The 19083-nt window shown below is 33.0% G+C and overlaps 1 protein-coding gene across 2 annotated transcripts in view; it reads left to right on the forward strand.

The window, feature by feature from the left end:
* The window catches only part of LOC129960248 (brain-specific angiogenesis inhibitor 1-associated protein 2-like), a 263166-nt gene that overhangs the window by 155489 nt on the left and 88594 nt on the right, over positions 1-19083 (forward strand). For both annotated transcript variants that reach the window (XM_056073523.1, XM_056073532.1), the window contains exon 3: positions 790-882. In XM_056073523.1, coding sequence (XP_055929498.1) covers positions 790-882 — 93 coding nt within the window. The remainder of the gene's footprint in view (positions 1-789; positions 883-19083) is intronic.

Consider the following 19083-nt stretch of genomic DNA (forward strand, 5'->3'; position numbering starts at 1 on the left):
ATATATATATATATATATATATATATATATATATTATTATTATTATTATTATTATTATTATTAAGAAGAATTTTGTTTATTTTATTTATTTATTTGTGGGAATTGTTAGAAACTCAAACGTATTTTGAATGCCTTTTCTAGTTAGGACTTTTCATGGTTTTCAGAACACTCACTTCCCTTCTTATTGTAATAAACCACCCACGGGGGGGGCACCTCGAAATGAGGATGAGATGCTTCCGGCATGGTGGTTGGATCTCACCACCCTGGAGGGTACACTAATAGGTGGGGGATCTGACTCCTCCCATCGATGACGGGACGTACTTCCTTCGGGGAGGGTTGTACCGTGGCCTGTGATGGCCCTTAGGACTCAACCACAGTTCCCGCCAATGTTGCTGTTGCGGCGGTCCATTCATTCAGTTTTTATGGTTTAAATCCGTGTGCCTTCGAAGCGAGTCGGAGAGTTAGATGGTTGACTTATTGTCATAAACCATATGAAAGCTTTTAAAATGTCCTTTTCTGAAAAAAAAAAATTCCTGGGCAAGGAAATTTCAACTTCTTTTTAGACGACGATATAAACCATACTAAGTTGTCATTAAAGAATTTTATTTTATATTATGTTGGATTTTATATATTAGCCATTCTGATTTTTAACTGATATTATGTCCGATCATGAAATCACTAAGATATAAATACCGATTTTTCTAAATTAATTTTCATTTATTTAATTAAAAAAAATTGACAGAATTTTCTTATTTACTCGGTAACTCATCAAGTTTATTTCATCAACAGGTGCTGTAGCTTCCTCTAAGACCTATTTGGAAAGTATCAGCAAGCTGGCAAGACACGCCCACCAGGCTACTTGGGGAGGATCCACAGATATAGGTAACGCTTTTTTCCAGATCTTTATTTCATTCAAGTTACTTTTAGATACTAGTTGATTCAAAAAGAATTATGATTGAATTTTATTTCAAAGAGATCTCTTATGTATTATTTGAAATTCACGATTAATTCATCAGGATATTTTCAATTATCGAATTGTGAAAGATATTAAGACTTATTCGATTTATCGTGAATATGAACCTTCTTATTGGAGTTGAGTCCCATGATATCGAAGTTGTATTACAAACATAAATGTCTGGGTGTATAAATAATTTTATTTTCAATCTGCACTTTGTCTTTTGCTGTAATGTAATTTCTTTTAATGATTCATAAATTGTGCTAATAATTAGAATCTTTCTTACTCCGCTTTCAACTATAAGAATAAATCATGCGATTAATCATTTGATGGAATAATTCAAATGATAACAAACTAAGTGAACTGAAACTGATAAGAACGAATTATTAGAAAAAAAATTTTTAATCCCAAATTCAAGAAAGCATTGTTTTGTTCCATAAAAAATACAATATTTTAAATATTTCAAAACGGTATGAAACTAATTTTCGCACAAGAATATTTTCAGTGGTTATCTTAGAAAAACACCAAAAACGCGCTTAATTTTAATCTAATTTAATTTTTTTTAAATTGGCTCCCAAATGCGTATTCCCATTCTCCAAAGTATATCTGTGTCACATTTGGTATATCTGTTTGTGTAAAATATTTGTATTATGGAGGTGTTAAAAATTAATTAAAAATAGACTTTAAAAAGTATACTGATGCACTATTACTAAGCTTCTGAAAATTATTTTCTACTTTTCATTCTTAAGACGTATTAAACTTGTCTCCATTGATTGGCGTCGAAATTTTAGTCGACTAATTAATTAGTCGATAATCTATTAATTAATAACTAATTAACTATTAAACTATTAAACTATTAGAGTAATATTATTGACAAGGCGTCGAGAATATACAAGTGAACAAAATTTTAAACTTAAAGAAGTGAATTGAAAATCTTTTTTTTTTATTGAACATTTATAAATCCCCCGTGCACCACAAAGTATCACACGGAGCTTACAGAAGTAAGTATGTAACACATTACAAAAGAAAAAGAAGAAAATTTAACAGTTATGAAGGATAACAGATGTCAACAATAAATTTACAGAAATTTTCAAAAGCACTTCTAGTGGAAATAAGTTGGTGAAACTCTGGAGGCCAATTTATATTCATGCGCTTGAGAGGCAGTCTTAGGATCTGTCTTTCTTTGACACACTTGGAACATAGAAGGAGCACATGTTCAACATTTTCCTCCCCACCAATATTGCAATCGCAGGAAGATGACGGAAACAAATTAAATTTGTACAAATAACTTTTAAAATTACCATGACCAGTTAGAAATTGGGTTATTTTGTAATTAGTATAAAAATGATGGCATGACAGTCTCTTATTAATGGATGGAAAAAATTTCTTTGTTAAGCTCTCTTTATTTGAAAGGAGGTATTCTTGATTCCAAGACTCCACCATTTTTTCACTCGTAATCTTCTTGTAAAAGGATTTAGGAATATTAACGTCAATGTCGATTTTGCGCTTAGTGGCAGCTTTTGCAAGCCAATCGGCTCGCTCATTTCCATAAATGCCCGTATGTCCACGAACAAATGCAAAAACTATTGAGATATTTTTATGTTTCAGGCTTTTAATTTGCTTTTGGATTTCAACGATTATGTTGTTAGACGAAGAAATACACTTCAGAGAATCCAAGGATGATAGAGAATCGGTACAAATAAGATAGTCTGAGATTACACTATTTTGTTCAGCGATCCATTTGATGGCGAAGTTTAAGCATAGGAATTCAGCTACAAAAACTGTGCATTCATCACGAATTCTGAATTGAAAGTGCTCGGATTCAATACCAACCCTGAAAGCAACAATTGCGAAACCAACTCTATCATCAATTTTGCTGCCATCAGTATAGCAAATAACAGGAATTTGAGACATGCCGTATTCAATAAAAAATATGAATTAAAATTTTTTTAAAGAATTCTTATATCAAGTTAAAAATTAATTATTTTACATAAGCTAATTATTAAATCATCCTAAATTAGCTAAAAGAATAAAAATTTGTTATTCAGAAATGCATTTTTATGCAGTGACGTCACATAGTTGGCTGAACTTGCAAGGTTACAGTATTCAGGCCGCAGTTTCCGCCAAAATAGAGCGAAAACCTACCACATCTCAGACGAGAACTAAAATTGACAATCATACATAGGAAGCGGGGCCATTTCTTATTCAGAAGGTTTCCAATGGAATGGAACGGGGCTTTTAGAGAGGATGTCAGACAGCACGATTGCATCGATCAAAAGGGAGGGAAATAGCCCTGACAGCCCCAGAACCTCTCCCACCCGAGTTTTTCCCAAGGGCACCAAGAAATGCTGGGAGAGAGGGTGAATGAGAACAAGTGTCTCTGAAGGGTTTTAAGTTAAAAGTTTGCGGCGGAGGAGTTTTCCATAGTCTTAAAATACCTGGGGTACCAATGGAAACAAAGTCTTAACAGGGAACGATAAATGCGAGAAAAAGAGGATTTTTTGCAATCTATTTGGAAATAGCACACTTTATTTAATATAATTGGCCTTCGACTGCCAAAATATAATAATGTCAGATTGTTAAAATATCAATATGGAATATATTTATTTTAAACTAGTCGTATTTGGCGACCAGCAGGTTCGCCGAGAATAATACTTCTATTGAAATAAATGGTTTAGATATTAATTCATGTCCATGATTACGCCAAATTTACATATATTAAAACCATGTTATTTTGATTGTTAAGTTTCGCTTATTGTGTAATACATGAGTCTTTCTGATGGAGATCGGTCTCATAACAGCATATTGATATTAAAAACGAAATATACGGTTCATCTGTCTTGTAACAAAGTCGGATTGTAACTTTGTTCTTCCATTCGCCACACAGATGTTAAAGAGATATCTTAATCTTTAGCTTCTAATAATGAAGAAAAAAAAAAAATTACGCGAACACTTAGTTGATGAAACAATGAAAACAGTCGAAGTAAAATAACGCCATCTATTGTTGGAAGTCAGACAAATAAATATTTTTAAAAAATTGTCGAAATTCACCAAAAAAAAATTCGCATTTTTATTAAATTAGTTTAATTAAACAAATAATTTCTTAAATTTTGAAACTGCTTTGTGCTGTAATATTTTCGAAAATTACCGCAGAAAAAACACTAATATTCACCTTAATTTTTAATTAATTAAAATCCTAATTAAAAACTCGAAGTATTGCTCGAGGTGCAGATTTCAGACCGCCAAGGTATACTTGTGCCAAATTTGGTTACTGTAGGTAAAAGGTCTGGCCTTTACAGCACCAACGCACACACATTTATCATTATTATTAGTATAGATTTCGCCTTGTTATTTTATGAGATCGAAGAACAGAAATTTAATGGAATTATTAATAATCAACGACAAATTACAGAGAGCGCGAATTAAAAATCTTATATGCTCCAAAATAAAGGCAGAAGTGAAAAGGCATTATGTAATTTTCAACAATAGGTATCACAGTTGTAACTCATTCAAACTTTTTTCCATTGTTTAAAAAATATTAAATCGAACTATTTTTTCCTTTTACTGGAGAGGGGGGTGCTAGCTCAGGTGTTGTCCTCGTCATCTGACCGTGGTTCAAAATGACGAGGGCCGTCCCAAAATAGCCCTAGTGTTGCTTCAAACGGGACGTTAATATAACCAGACCAAACCTTTTACCGTAAACTAGGAAGAAATATTTTGTCTGTAATAAACGCCATTTATAAGAATGATGTGCATGTAGTTAAGCGATAGATTATGAGGAGAAATTGTTTTATCGCCAAAGACAGCTTGCAATTTGATATAGATTTTCAAATATTTATGTTATTAATAAAACTATCATGTTATGGATAAATCCGATTCCATTAGGAATGTCCGTATACACAATTAACAGAACAGGTGCAAGTTTATTAAATTTAGACGTTTTAGTATTTCTCACGAATTCATATTTTAAACCACTTTTATGAGGGAATCATAAACACCAAATTCTGCTTGAGAAGCATATCTGAAAGCAAACACAGCCAATAATCCAGTCAAACCAACTGGTCGCCAAAGGCAATTACATAATTTGGTAATAAACACCACTCTTTTTAAAGAACCAGATTTCTAAAAATACAAAAGTTCTCTTAAAGTTTCTCTCATTTCACAATTTATAGCAGTTCTTAAATATCGTCCCACTCACATCACCATGGAATTCCAAAACCGTAAAACAAGTACTAAAACGTCTTATTTGGGGAGAAGTCTCGGGGTGCAGTAAACAACCTCATTTAATGATGATCGTCTCCTCCCAGCGGATTCCACCTCAAGTGTGTTCCATTTTTAAGCGAGTGAAATGTTTGGAATGCTCCATTTCCACTTGAAAAATCCTTCCCACCCTCTCACAAGAGATACTAAATTCCCTTCTTTTATTAATTCTTCCCAAATTCTTTGCTCCCCCCCTCACCCCGCAAGATGTCCTGTTAATTTTGTGGAGAAGCTTAGGCGACATCAACTATTGCACTAGAAAAGGAAATCTTTTCTTCAAAAAGTTATCTGCCTTATTGAGGTGGGCACAAATAAAGTCTTCACGTCCATTTGATGTCATTTCAAGTGTTGGCACATTATTGAGCAGATATAGAGAAAATCTTGAATTTTTAAAATTTACTTTGAAGTAAATAAGTAATAATAAAAAAACTCAAACCAAAACAACATCATGTTCTCACGTGATAGAAAAAAAAAACAACTGAAATCTGCTATCGCAAAATTTATGTTATCATGAGAGAGCATTATTATTTTTAGTCATAGTTATTCTTAATTAATTTAAGTCATTTATCAGTTTTAAACAATCACGTGACTATAAGATTACGCATGCGTCGATATTTAGAAAACGATTGTTTTTTTGTTTTTTTTCATCTCAAAATTTCATCTCCAAAACGTTTTCTAGAAGCCAGAAAGAAATTCTTTAGTAAAAATCCGATTGAAACTGGTTTGGAATCATCATGTGACTATTTTATTGAGCAGGTGTCAACTTTTAGAAAAGTGATGTTTTTTTTTTTTTTTTCTTCTTCCCATTTCAAAATCATTCGTGCTCCATTTTTTTTCAGTTAGAGAAATTTAAAATTAAATGCATATATATGATTTTCGATATCTCCATTCGCTTTTCGCGTCCATTCTTATTTTCTTCTCTGTGTTTCTTCGGGCGTTATTTTCTTATGATACTGCCCTTTATTGGCCACACAGGAGAATCGGGTACATGGCGGACATTCACGGTGATAAGTCACCAAATGTAACAGCCTTCTTTCTCATTTTCTTATAACCATAAAAAGAGAAAAATTGAAGTCTCAAAAGAGATAAATCGCAATTTTCTGCCCTTGAATTTAATGGCTTCAAAAGCCTCAAACCAAAACAACATCAGGTTCTCACATAACATAACAATTTAAAATTTGCGGAACAATTTCGTAATTGATACATTTTGAAAACCTCGAGACTCTGGTAATAAAGCTAACCAATAAAATAATGTTATACAGTGAAAAGTTATTTGCCTTATTGAGGTGGGCACAAATAAAGTCTTCAAGTCCATTTGAAGTCATTTTAAGTGTGGACACATTATTGAGCAGATATACAAATGACTCAAAAAAAATTTATTCACTTTATAGTAAATAATTAATAGTCAAAAATAACCTAAAAATGTGCGGCAAAATTTCGTAATTGTGAAATTTCTGAAATGTCCAGACCCTTGTAATAAAGCTATCCAATAAAATTATGCAATAAGATGAAAATTTTTCTACCTTATTGAGATGGGTACTAATAAGGACTTCACTTACATTTCACGTTATTTTAAGCGTGGACACATTATTGAGTCCATACACAGGAATCCTAAAAAATTTTAATTCACTTTAAAGTAAATATTAAATCCAAGCAAAACAATTTAATATTTGCTACGCAGTTTTGTTGCTGTGAAGTTTTGAAAACATCTAAACACATGTAATAAAATTAACCAGTAAAAGTATACTATAAAGTGAAAAGTTGTCTGCCCTATCGAGGTGGTCCTAATGAAGTTTACATATATCTATAATTTGCTTTTAACTATTGAGCACATTGCTGATTGTATATGAAGGAATTAAAAGATTTGTACATACATGAAAATAAATAATTTATAAATAAACATCGCACTTAATATATCCAATAATATTTAAAATTATATTAATACTATAATTAAGGGAGTTCAGTTTTGTCAACTATGCATACTAAGTCGCGAAAACTGTTTTCAAAATCGGTCCAGTTGTTGACGCAGGCGATATACAAGGTTTTATTTTCTAATATATTTTAAAACAGGAAGTAAGTGAGAGGCAGATGACTCTTCATGACATATCTAAGGGTCTATATTAGCTTATATATATAAGACATGTCTATATTACTTAATATATATAAATTGACGAAATCTATTTATTTGATAGTGCTGGACGATTCGTTCTTTGAATTCGATGTTTATTTCCTATACGTGAAAAAAAGTTTATAAATAAGAATGATTTATAATTCTCAATATATCGTTTGAAAATCTCCAAAATTCATTCTTTGATTTACGATGAAAAGTCCAGTGGGCTCAGTATCAAGTAACAACGCTTTCTTTCTTTGCACGCTAATTCCATCGAGGCCAAATATCCTCCCACTAGTGTGATGCAGAAGTACCAGATCAGATGTCGTCCTCGTTCTCTAACCTTGGTTCAGAATTACGATGTTGGTCCCAAAATAGCCCTAGCATTGCTTTAAATCTGGCGATATATATAATTAAAGAAAAGAAAACTAAACAACTCTTACTTCTACACAAAATCACAATACGCTGGTAAAAAAGAAATACAGAGAGTACACAAAACAGCATAGATAGAAATCTACTTCATACACACTGCAAACTGCAAAGCGCTCAGTGATAACTCGCCGGAGATCATAAAAGACAGAACTTGCACAACCATTCTGTTTTGACTCGCTTACGAACAAACTCCTTTGCGCGCCTCTGTTTTTTATAGTTCCCATGACATCATAAAAATTCTATTAAAACAAATAACAAAACTCGAGTTTTAATGGAGATACCACCGAAATTCTCGAATATTCGTGATTCTTCATTTCCGTCACCAAAGCCAAGGTATATTGACTCGGCATCCATTCCGAAGTCATTACTTTATCTGTTAAATCTATATTCCTTGCCAAAAAACTTACTGCACGGATAAACAATGTCAAAAATTCGTAACACTATTTAATCAGAAATCCATTATTGATATCCCAATTTATATTGGTAAAAGGCACTGGGAAAATATCAGGAATTTTACATTTCTTGAAACAGAATCGAAATTTAGTCTGCAGTAACAGGGGAAGCACAAACGATATCTATCGCTAAAATGCCGGTCACGGTTTCCAAGGGAATTCCTTATTTAATTTGAAAAAAAGGGAAGTAAAGTAACATATCGCACGGGAATTTCTATTTGGAGAACATATTTTCTATAAATATATATATACTTCTCTTTCTTTCCAAATGATTTGATCAAGTTATTTTATATTGGAAAATAGGATTTATGTTTTTCTTTTATACTTCTGTTGGAGGAAATGAATCTTTTATTATTGAAATAAATCGTTCCAAAATGCTATTCTCAAACTAAAAAGTAATTTTATATTAATTTTTATGGCGGTTATAAGCCTTCAGCGACTAGCTGTTTGTCCTTTTACTAATACTTTAAAATGTCGGTCAACTTGGATTAACGATATATAAATGAAAATACTACTTTAAATTATGCATGCGCAATAAATATCGAGCATTCCTTTCATAACCTTATGGGCACGCAATGGCGAAATCGGTCCAACTATTGAGACTGGAAATTGTATCAAGGTTATATTTTGCAATATATCTCGAAAATAGAGAATACTGGGGGACCAGTGACTATTGATGGCATATCCTAACATCATAATGTACTGAACCATCAACGTCTATAATTTGAGCTTTAAAATAAAGTAAAAATTTATGAAATCGTTACAATAATTGAAGCTGGGGAATTCGGTCTCATGAAGAATGTGCAGCATTTTGATATTTCTTAAGAAAATATGCCTTTGTGAGGAAAATGACTATTATTGACATATCTAGATGTCATTAACTTATATATAAAATGAAAAAAAAAAATAGACAAGTAGTTGAGGCTGTGTTATTGATTTTTCTAATTATTTTCTATACTATAAATGATTAATCATTTTTCGAATTGATTTACTACGAACCGAATACCAATTCAAAGTGTGTTCAAAAATAACAAATTATAATTTCAATCATTAACTTTTCGTATATGTGATACAATTAAACTATAAAATTGAGTTATTTCATAAAATGACTTTATTATTTCATGGAATATGCATTTATTCCATGAAATAACTGATCACGATTTATTTATTATTTCTGAAGATCATGAAGTTAATTCATAAAATCTCTCGTTATTTCAGAAAATAATTATTCATTTATCCATTATTCCGCAGAATATCCAGTTATTCCGTAAAATAACATCTTATTGTAGGAAATAACTGATTTTATTCTTTAAGTAATATATAAATATATAATATATTAACTTTTATTGAGAATTTTTACTTCTTCGCATAGGTAGTATAAAGAAAATATAGTAATTTTCGAAAAATTCGAACTCGTGATTTTCACGAATGTCCACGTTTTAGACTTCCCTGAGATCGAAAAACATTTTTTTGGAAAATGCCCGACTGTCTGTCCATCTGGACAAAGATAAAGCAAAACACATTGAGCAAGACGGTTGAAATTTGATCTACTGTCTTTGCATCAAATTTGCAGATTGCTGTCAAATGTTGAGTAAAATCTGTTCAGAGGCAATTCATCTGTTCGGCTATTTGAATATGAGTCTACACAGTAATTATAAAACGAAGAGAATTAGATAAATAAAATTGGATACAAAGATTTAACATTTATAGCGTAGATGCTTTCAAAATTTTAGCGTAATCCAACAAGGGGTCAACTGTTTGTATGTCTATACTTTCAGAAACATATAAACGCGATAATTCAAAAATGCAGTGACTTAAATATGCCAAATTTGGTGTCGGATTTTCTGACTACACGTGTAAATGTAGGTCAAATTTTTGCTTGAATCGGTTGTTGAAACCGTTCTTAAACACACATTAGATTTTTGGATACTATTAACACTTGCCAGGAATTAATGGCCAAAGAACTCGTCAAGGATGACATTATAGATTTAGTTGTATTGTGACTTATGGCACTTTATCCATATCTTAGCCCACTGACAGTTATTTGTCAGCGATTTAAGCCGAATGAACATCTCTTGTTTTTCAGTATCGCCGTCTAGGGCCAATAATACGACTTAGCCCGTCACACGTCACAACCCTTTTTACGGGGCGAACTTCATTCATGCATTTCATTCATTCATCCAGAAATCGTAATTTTGCCCTGAATCAGAGAACGATCACCTCTGAACCAGTACCCCCAGTGGTATTACTCACGAAATGGCGGACTTTGGGACCACGACATATTTATACGTGTGCCAGCCACTACGCATACGGAGAGTCTTCCGGATTCGAACTCGGAACCCAAAGTATGCGAGTTCAATGCCCTACTAACCAGGATACCCCGGCCTACGGAATCAGTAAAAATCCTAAGTTCATGGCAAAAGTTAATATTTCGTAATTATTGCATAGCAATGCCATGTAAAGCAGTCTCTGGCATGACAAGTTTATCAGATAATATACAGGAAATTTTTGAGGAGAACCACCCTCGCAGGTTTTTATAGTGACCACAGATAGGCAGAGATTGGCATATATTCAATCAACCAAATCTTTCGGGCTCATGGAGATCTAAAATATGCAGATTCGTCAAAATCTTGAATTCGAGTTTTTTTCAATATTTTTTTTTTTTTTTTTTTTTTTTTTTTTGTATATTTCGCATGCAAAAAAAAAAAACAACCCTACTTTTAAGTTTTATGCTGTGAAAGTGTTAAATAAAAAAAGAATTATTTTTGTGAATTATATCATATACAGCTGTTGAAGAGTATAGTCAAACTCATCAGATCATTTGTATAACATCAGGCGAAATGTTACGTCAAAACTCAACCGAACTTTGTGAATTGAGTGAAGGTCCATTTTCGACTGCGTCACATTTCCCAAAACTTCATCCTTGTTCACACAAAATATTGTTCTATCGAACATTTGCCGATTTCTGCCACAGCGACATTTGTTCGGACGTGAGTTCTTTCGCCAAAAAGAGATGCTCCGATGATGTCCTCCCCATAAAACACGAGCAAACTGCTCTTGCCAAATATGGATGGAAGAAAGGCGGGGGTGATGGGAGGGTGGTCGCGAACCCTTTTTCCGAGCGAAGCAATTTCCTGAAATGGAGCATTTGGATGCGCTACATTTACCCAAAACGAAGTCTGGAAAAATAATCCCGATCGAAATCAGGAATGTCCGAAACAATAGATCAAGTTCCCGATACCGCCCACGTATCGGGCAGTGGCAATAAAACATGGACGTCATTTGTCGTTTCCAGGATTTTTTCTTCTTCCAGTCCGATTCTCTACTTTGCAATCTCTGCGTATTTTAACCGGCAAAAGGCAGCATTTTGTTTACGCTGTAACCTCGAAGTTTTAGTTAAGTTTTGGAAAAATGCATCTTTTTCAGTTGTAAAATATTTCATTATTTATTGCCTGCATAGAAAATGATTCCGTTGAATTTACCTATCTCATTAATTTTGATTCAAAATTAACAGGCCAATTGGTATCTTTCTCTCTGTCTGTATATATATATATATATATATATATATATATATATATATATATATATATATATATATATATATATATAATTTAAATTTTAATTAATTTCTTGATTTTTATCTTAATTTAACCCTTATTAACTTCATTCTAAAGTGTTCTCTCAATTACTGATACAAATATCATATTTTATTTTATTACTTCTAACACGCGCTTAACAAAATTGCTGATTCCGTCGTTTCCACACCAAATCCTTAATGTTTGCCCATCTTTTTACAAAAGATACCTCAGATTCCTTTACCTAAACCAATACGTTTCAAAGCAATCTTTATCAGAATGTGATAGTAAAATCAAAAATCATTGAAGAGAAAAATTACTGAGTGTTTATATATATATATATATATATATATATATATATATATATATATATATATATATATATATATATATATATATATTATATGATATGATATGATACCTTAACTTAGCCATATTATTTCATATTAAAATTTTCTCTCAATTCTTTTCCAAATATCACTTTTTATAATTATTTATTTCTAACAAACTCTCTATTAAGTTGATTATTATAGTTCTCAAAACTCAAGAGCAGAGATAAAAATACCTAATGCCTCGATATTAATTTCAAAGATACATAAGATTCCCTTAACTAAAACGACAGAAGAAGTTCCTATAAGAATCTCTCTTTCTCTGTTATTTTACCTTTATCCCCATGTATAAATCATACCCTCTTGTGGGAAAATAAATTGAAACTAATTCCAAATAATCTTCTTGTTGACTACTCACCTGCAAAAACATGCTGCATAAATATATATACACAATCATTTCCAAAAGCTTTATCCCCAGCCAACTTTGTAATTCACAATCTTTGCTTACTTTAACTTGCAAAAAGTAGCGTTTCGTTTAAGATGTTGTAAGCTTGTGGAGATCTGGTTGAGTTTTGAAAAATGCATCTTTTTAGATAGTAAAATAATTAGTGATTATTTAAAAGTAATTCTGTGACATTTAGACAGTTATATGTCTTTATACATATATCTTCCTTGGAAGCGACAAATTAGTGATTATTTAAAGATAATTACGTGATATTTCAGACGGTTCTTGGTCTCTATACATATCCTTGCCTTGGAAACGATAAAAATTTGTGAAACAAGCTGGGAATTAGTCAGTTTTGTGGATGGAAACTAACTGAGTTGAGCTCAAGCGAATAGTTGAGCGAGAACTTTTGATAACCGTCTGTTATTACAGTTCCTTGTTACCTATTTGCTTCTTCTATGCTGCTGTTTATAGCAAGTGCTGTTCTTGGTTATGCTTCGGTTGTGTGTTTGATAATATGTATTCGATTTTCTATGTGAATAAATCGTCATTATTGGTTATTGAGTTTATTGGACTTTTTTTGTTGACCTGAGATCAGACTTCCAGAAAAGTTTTGTAATAATATACAACATTGCCGTTTGAAGGAACATTTTTCCTGAGTCGATTTTCTAATGTGAAATATTTCTCCTTTTTAATTCTCAAAAACTAGAGTCCACGCGCTTGTTGCGACAATATTAAACACTTTTTCTATGCACTTTATCGCTGGTAAGCCTAAAAGTGAAGTTTTGAAGATAATTTAAGAGGAATCAGGTATAAAATATAATCCTGCATCAGTGTGTTCAAATCAGATTTTTGTACTTTGCAATAAAGCGAGCTGGTATCTAGATATTACGCTGTTACAATGTCGCTTTACAAGTACTATCCAAGATGAGAGAGTAAAAAGAATCTTCGCTTTCGCCGATACTCCTCTCCATTCTCGTTCTATCACTAACAAGAAATTCCAGCAATTTCAGGAGCCGATGATGGTTTTCAATGGGAGTGACAGTCAACCGTTTCAATCAAACTAAAAACCAATAAACCACCATAAAAGGTTTCAAAAACTAAGCAATATCTGTGACAGCCGCACTTCTGATGGAACATCGTCCAACCCCCCAGTCAGTCCTCAAGGACGGGAGACGCAATTCATCGGCTGTCAAATTTCCGTTACTGCGAATTCTCTTCAATGGAAGGGGATGGCGAACTCTTATCTGGAACGAGGGTGATCAGGGCTGCCAAGTCCGACTGGCTGAAGAATGCCAAATCTTCTTTTAGAAAATAACAAAAATAAAAATGAAATCTACGAAATCGTAAATTTCAAGTTATCATGTGAGAATATTATTTTTAAGTCATTATTGCCTTAATTAATTTAAGTCATTAACTAGTTTAAACGCTTTGAAACAATTACGAAACTATCAGATTACGTATGCGTCGATATTTAGAAAAACGCTGGGTTTTTTTCATCTCAAAATCGGTAGAGCTCCAAGCTTTTGTTTGTCAGTTAGAAAAATTGATAATGAAAGTTTAAAAAAATTATATATATATATATATATATATATATATATATATATATATATATATATATATATATATATATATATATATATAGAGAGAGAGAGAGAGAGAGAGAGAGAGAGAGAGAGAGAGAGAGAGAGAGAGAAGTCTCGTGATTGTTTCAAACCACTTTTAAACAGGAAGCAGTTTTCCACAAAGAGCGTTCTGGTGTTTTTCTTTCAAGCGATTAAAAATTTGATGAAACAATGAAAGAGTTTTGAATTCCAATTCAGTAATAAAATATTTTGTTGAAAGTTATACAAGGAAATATGTTTAAAATATTTTTTTAAATTAATGAAGAATTGCCCTGCAATTGAATTTATATGATTAAGATGAGTTTTCTTAAGGTGTGGAAGAAAAAATAAAGAAGAGAAAAAAAATTCCTTTCCTCTTCTCATCCGCCCGTCAATACATGTCAAAATAAGGACGCCGGCACTATATAAATATTGTATCTTTATCCGTTCCGTTTAACATGCATGTGGGCAAATATACAGATAGACTTTCCTTCAACAAATTTCATCGAACATTTTATAGATATCGAGGAATTTGGCATTAAGGCCAAATACGAATACAATTCTTCTAGCTGAATGCTTTTTTAAGGTATAGTGGCAATACACAGTATAAAAAGAGGGGATCTCTGACTCATACCTTCTCTTATACGTGAAAGTAATAAAATCTTAAATCGTTATTTCTACGAAAGGACCGATTTGCCAATTTCGGCCTTAAAAAGGCCAAAATGGCAACCATGGATAGAGTCTCCTGATGCGAAATCGTCTGAATTTTTTTCTCCTCTTTTCCGAAGGCTATCTCATCGTAGTCCGGGTGATGGAAAGGTCCGGCGACTTATAGAAATTGCTCCTTATTTTGCGTTCCTTTTTCTCCCTGTTTTGATTTTTCAATCGCAGGTGGATGGGTGGTGAAGGGATGATACCGATTTCTGACTTCATACTCCCCATTTTTATTTTTGTCAGACGATTTTTAGGGAAAGATAAAGTAGGTAATGAAATATCTGAAATGGAGTGATATTTGGCATGATAGACAGAGCAATCTTTTTACTTTCTCATATAGCAAACTAGCAATACCCGCACAGCGTTGCTCGTGTCATAACATCTAAGAGGAGAAAATACTTCTCATTATTAATTAAAATTAAACTAAAAATTAGCTTTAAAATTAAGTCTGCTTCATTCTGAAAATGTAATTCAACTGCAGTGTGATTTAAAGAGAGACGGTTACTTCCCTCAACAGAAGACCCTCCTTCCCCAAGTGTGGATAGTCTTTCTCTGACCGAACGTTTCTTTTCTCTACATTTTCATTATCAAGCAACAAACGAATCGTTTTGGGCTTTAATGTGCTCCGGTAAAGGCTGGATTTCCTTTTTTTTAAGGGAGCGTAATGAGTTATCAATCGCTGTTTAAAATCAGACGTAAACAAAGAAATGTATCGCATATGCATAACATAGCTCTTTCTATTTACACATGCGCGGATAAGTGAAAAGCACAGATATTGATGTTTACGCATGCGCGAATCGTAGTAGGAAAATAATTAAAATTGCAATTATAGAATTCTTTTTTTTTTACTTTGATATGACTTTAATATACTAAAACCTTTCCCAATAAATGCTGTACAAAATGGTACAAATATCTCCAATATCAGTAAAGTATTTCTCGAGTTTTTCGCTTTCAAACATACAGACGCCTTCAGGAGACTTCATTTTATATTATGTATAGATATACAAAGAGAAATTATTGCAATCATCAAATAACCTACGACATTTGAACGGATCTCCCTGTCTAAAAAATACATATTTTTTGGAATCTACAACACATGTTTTTTTTAAATTTCTATCTGTAAACATGAAAAAAAAAGTCGAATGATATCTCCAAAACGTTCTCACATATTCTCTAATAAATGTGAATTTCTGTTTTAGAGGCATTTTTTTTCTAATCGATAAAAATAAAAATTAGTCACAAAATAAGGAATGCATTTAATTAATCGATAAAATGAAATTTGACACATTACTGCAATTGCAGTAACAAATTCCACATACAAAATTGGTTATATTTAACTGATAGCGATTTTGAGTAAGGGCATATGCATGTTTCTGAAAGTACAGATTCACTGACCTTCAAACCCATATTGTAACTGGCTCAAAATTTTATAGATGTTGAGAATGTAGATGAGTAATCTGGCCACCGAGTTTAATCTCTTCTTTTCATAGTTATAAGTGCTAAATTATATTTGAACAGCCGGCCAGACAGGTTTCCTCCATATATATTTTGCTGTTTTGAAGGCTGAAGTTTGATATAAATTTACAACTTTTTCATAAAGACCATATACCAAATTTCACCTCCCTGGATTCTAAGACGTCTAAGTTTCCAAACTCTTGGGAACATTCTTACACAGTTCTTCAATTCAGGAAAAAAGTGAAGATAGCTCTTCTCTAAGAATCATTCTCGATGAAACAGAGGATGCAAGTGTACAAAACTATCGCAACAGAGTAGTCGAGCTTTGAAAGGCATAGAACAAAGGGCAATTTTGGGGCTGATTGCTTGGTCTGAATGGCTGAACAGAAGGGTGAAATTGCGACTTGGCATGTTTAATAAGAGACTTCAAACATTCTCGTCGCATATTCCTCTTTTAAAAAAATCTCAAACGTTTCATTCAATCTGCAAAGCATGTACAAAATAAGTCATATCACTGACTCTCCGACCCGCCCGAAGGCACACTAAATTACCGGACCGCCGCAACCGCAACACTGGCGAGAACTGTGGTTGAGTTGTAAGGGCCATCACCAGTCACGGAACAACCCTCCCCGAAGGAAGTACGTCCCGTCATCGATGGGAGGAGCCAAATCCCCTACCTTTTTGTGTATCTTCCAGGATGGTGAGATCCAACCACCTTACCGGAAGCATCTCATCCTCATTTCGAGGTGCCCCCTCGGGGGTGCATGTACAATATAAAACAAAAGTGGAAATGAAAATTCTGTTTTGGAGCTATTGTCTAGAAAAGTATTTTTTATTTTAATTATGATAGTAGCAGATGAACGGAATTGAATATTTCGATGGATGGATTTGAATTTCCTCGTAAGTATAAAAGCATCGTTACAGTTTATGTGTCAAATTAAACTTTAAAAAATAAATAAAAGAGAAATTATATGGGAAGAAACGGATATCATTAAAAAAGTATTTTTTTATTTTGGTGTTTTAAAATAATGCAAAAATCATTTTTTGTTAGACAAATCATGATAATCAATTTTCATAGATAATTAAAAGCAATTATTTATTTGATAATAGTTAAATCCATTTTCCCACTCAATTAATTTTGTTTGTTTGACCCCAGTTTATTTTTTTATTGTATTGTATTTTCTTTTCTCTGGCTGAATAGAATTTGGGGGGATGCGGCGAACCCTTTCCAGAATATTTCTAAATATATTATACAGCTGCATTCATTTTCGAAGCATTGAATTAAGTGCAGCTGTAGCAACTTTACTGAAGCAATCTGAAGATTTGTTTACATTTGACTGTTGCCATTCCACAATGCGTTATAAGAAACATTTTTATGCCACATATGTTAGCTTTTTTTATGTATAGGTATTTTAATCAAATTTATTTAAAGAAAAGTTTTAAATAATCATGCTAGTCTTTAAGCTTTATTTGACATTAATTATTTACAATTAAATAGAATAAATTAAATAATCCGACCTCTTTTCTACCCACATTTGCTATTTCGCAGCAGATTTTCTTACAGATTTCCAGGTTTTAGGTAACAGCATCTGCAAGATCCTGAAGCGCTTGAGACTTTTTTCTTTGGCAGGGGTGCTTCTTTTTCACTTCATCTCTTCCCCCGAGATCTTTGGCAAGAGGGAGTTAATGCAACCGCAGCCTCTGGTATCCCCGTGGGATCCCCGAAAGCTGCCTCCCCCACCAAATGGTTAACTCCCTACCCTCCGCCCCTTCCCACCATACTAGCAGCATGGAAGTACCGAGAAATATTACATTGCTAATAAATAGCAGATGAAGATTTTTTCCTTTCCTTCTTCTTGTTTCTTTTCTTGGCCGGAGGATGGACGTAATATGGGAAGGAAAAGGATCAGGGAAGATGCTTCGAATGCTCTGTCTCTCCCCCCCCCTAGTGAGAGGGTATTTAATATTGAAGAAAGTAATTTAGATAGCGTAAGAGATCGCGTTTGTTTGGCTGCGGCTGGTTCGTTTGGAAATTTTTAGTCAACTCATGATGAGAAAGTTATTTAATTAATTTCGGTATAAATTATATAAATAGGACAAGGATATGTCCTTTTCTTTTTGTCTCTTATCTTTTTCTTTAAACAGTTTCAACAGAAGCGTTTTTAAAACAAAATAAGAAGAAATAAGCAGGTTGGATCATTGGCCCTACATCAACATCATCATCATTTATATAAAACTGAAGCTTCTGTGTCCAGATACCCATCAAGTAAATAAAGCCTAGAAAAACGGTGGGACTGTAGTTTTATCTGGTTTTCCTCGAGGTAGAGCTATGAGATTTATCTCGCAAATAGCTATGTATTTCGAAAGATTATAATATGGATATGACATAATAATGCATTGGTGCATTATGTGTCTTTGAGAAAAAGGGAAATTGGTAGAACAAGTAATGTCACTCATGAAACCTTACCAACGGGATCAGCGCATTTTAACCCAGGGGGTATCACCAGATGGTGCTAGTTGAAGCGGTATTTTTAGTACGTAGATTGCTAAAGATATCGGGAGGAATTATATATAAGGCAGGATCTTGTGTAATTGGGTAAAAATAAAGCGACAAAATAAGTAATATCGTGCCATGGATCTCCACAATGAGGATCAGCTCATAGTAATCCAGTTTTTATCCGCGGAAGGTATTGGAGTGGCATTTACAATACGTAAATAACTAGGGATGTCGGAAGGTATCTTTATCTTGTGT

This window comes from Argiope bruennichi, chromosome 2 (genome assembly GCF_947563725.1).
Source record: "Argiope bruennichi chromosome 2, qqArgBrue1.1, whole genome shotgun sequence".
Lineage (NCBI taxonomy): Eukaryota > Metazoa > Arthropoda > Arachnida > Araneae > Araneidae > Argiope > Argiope bruennichi.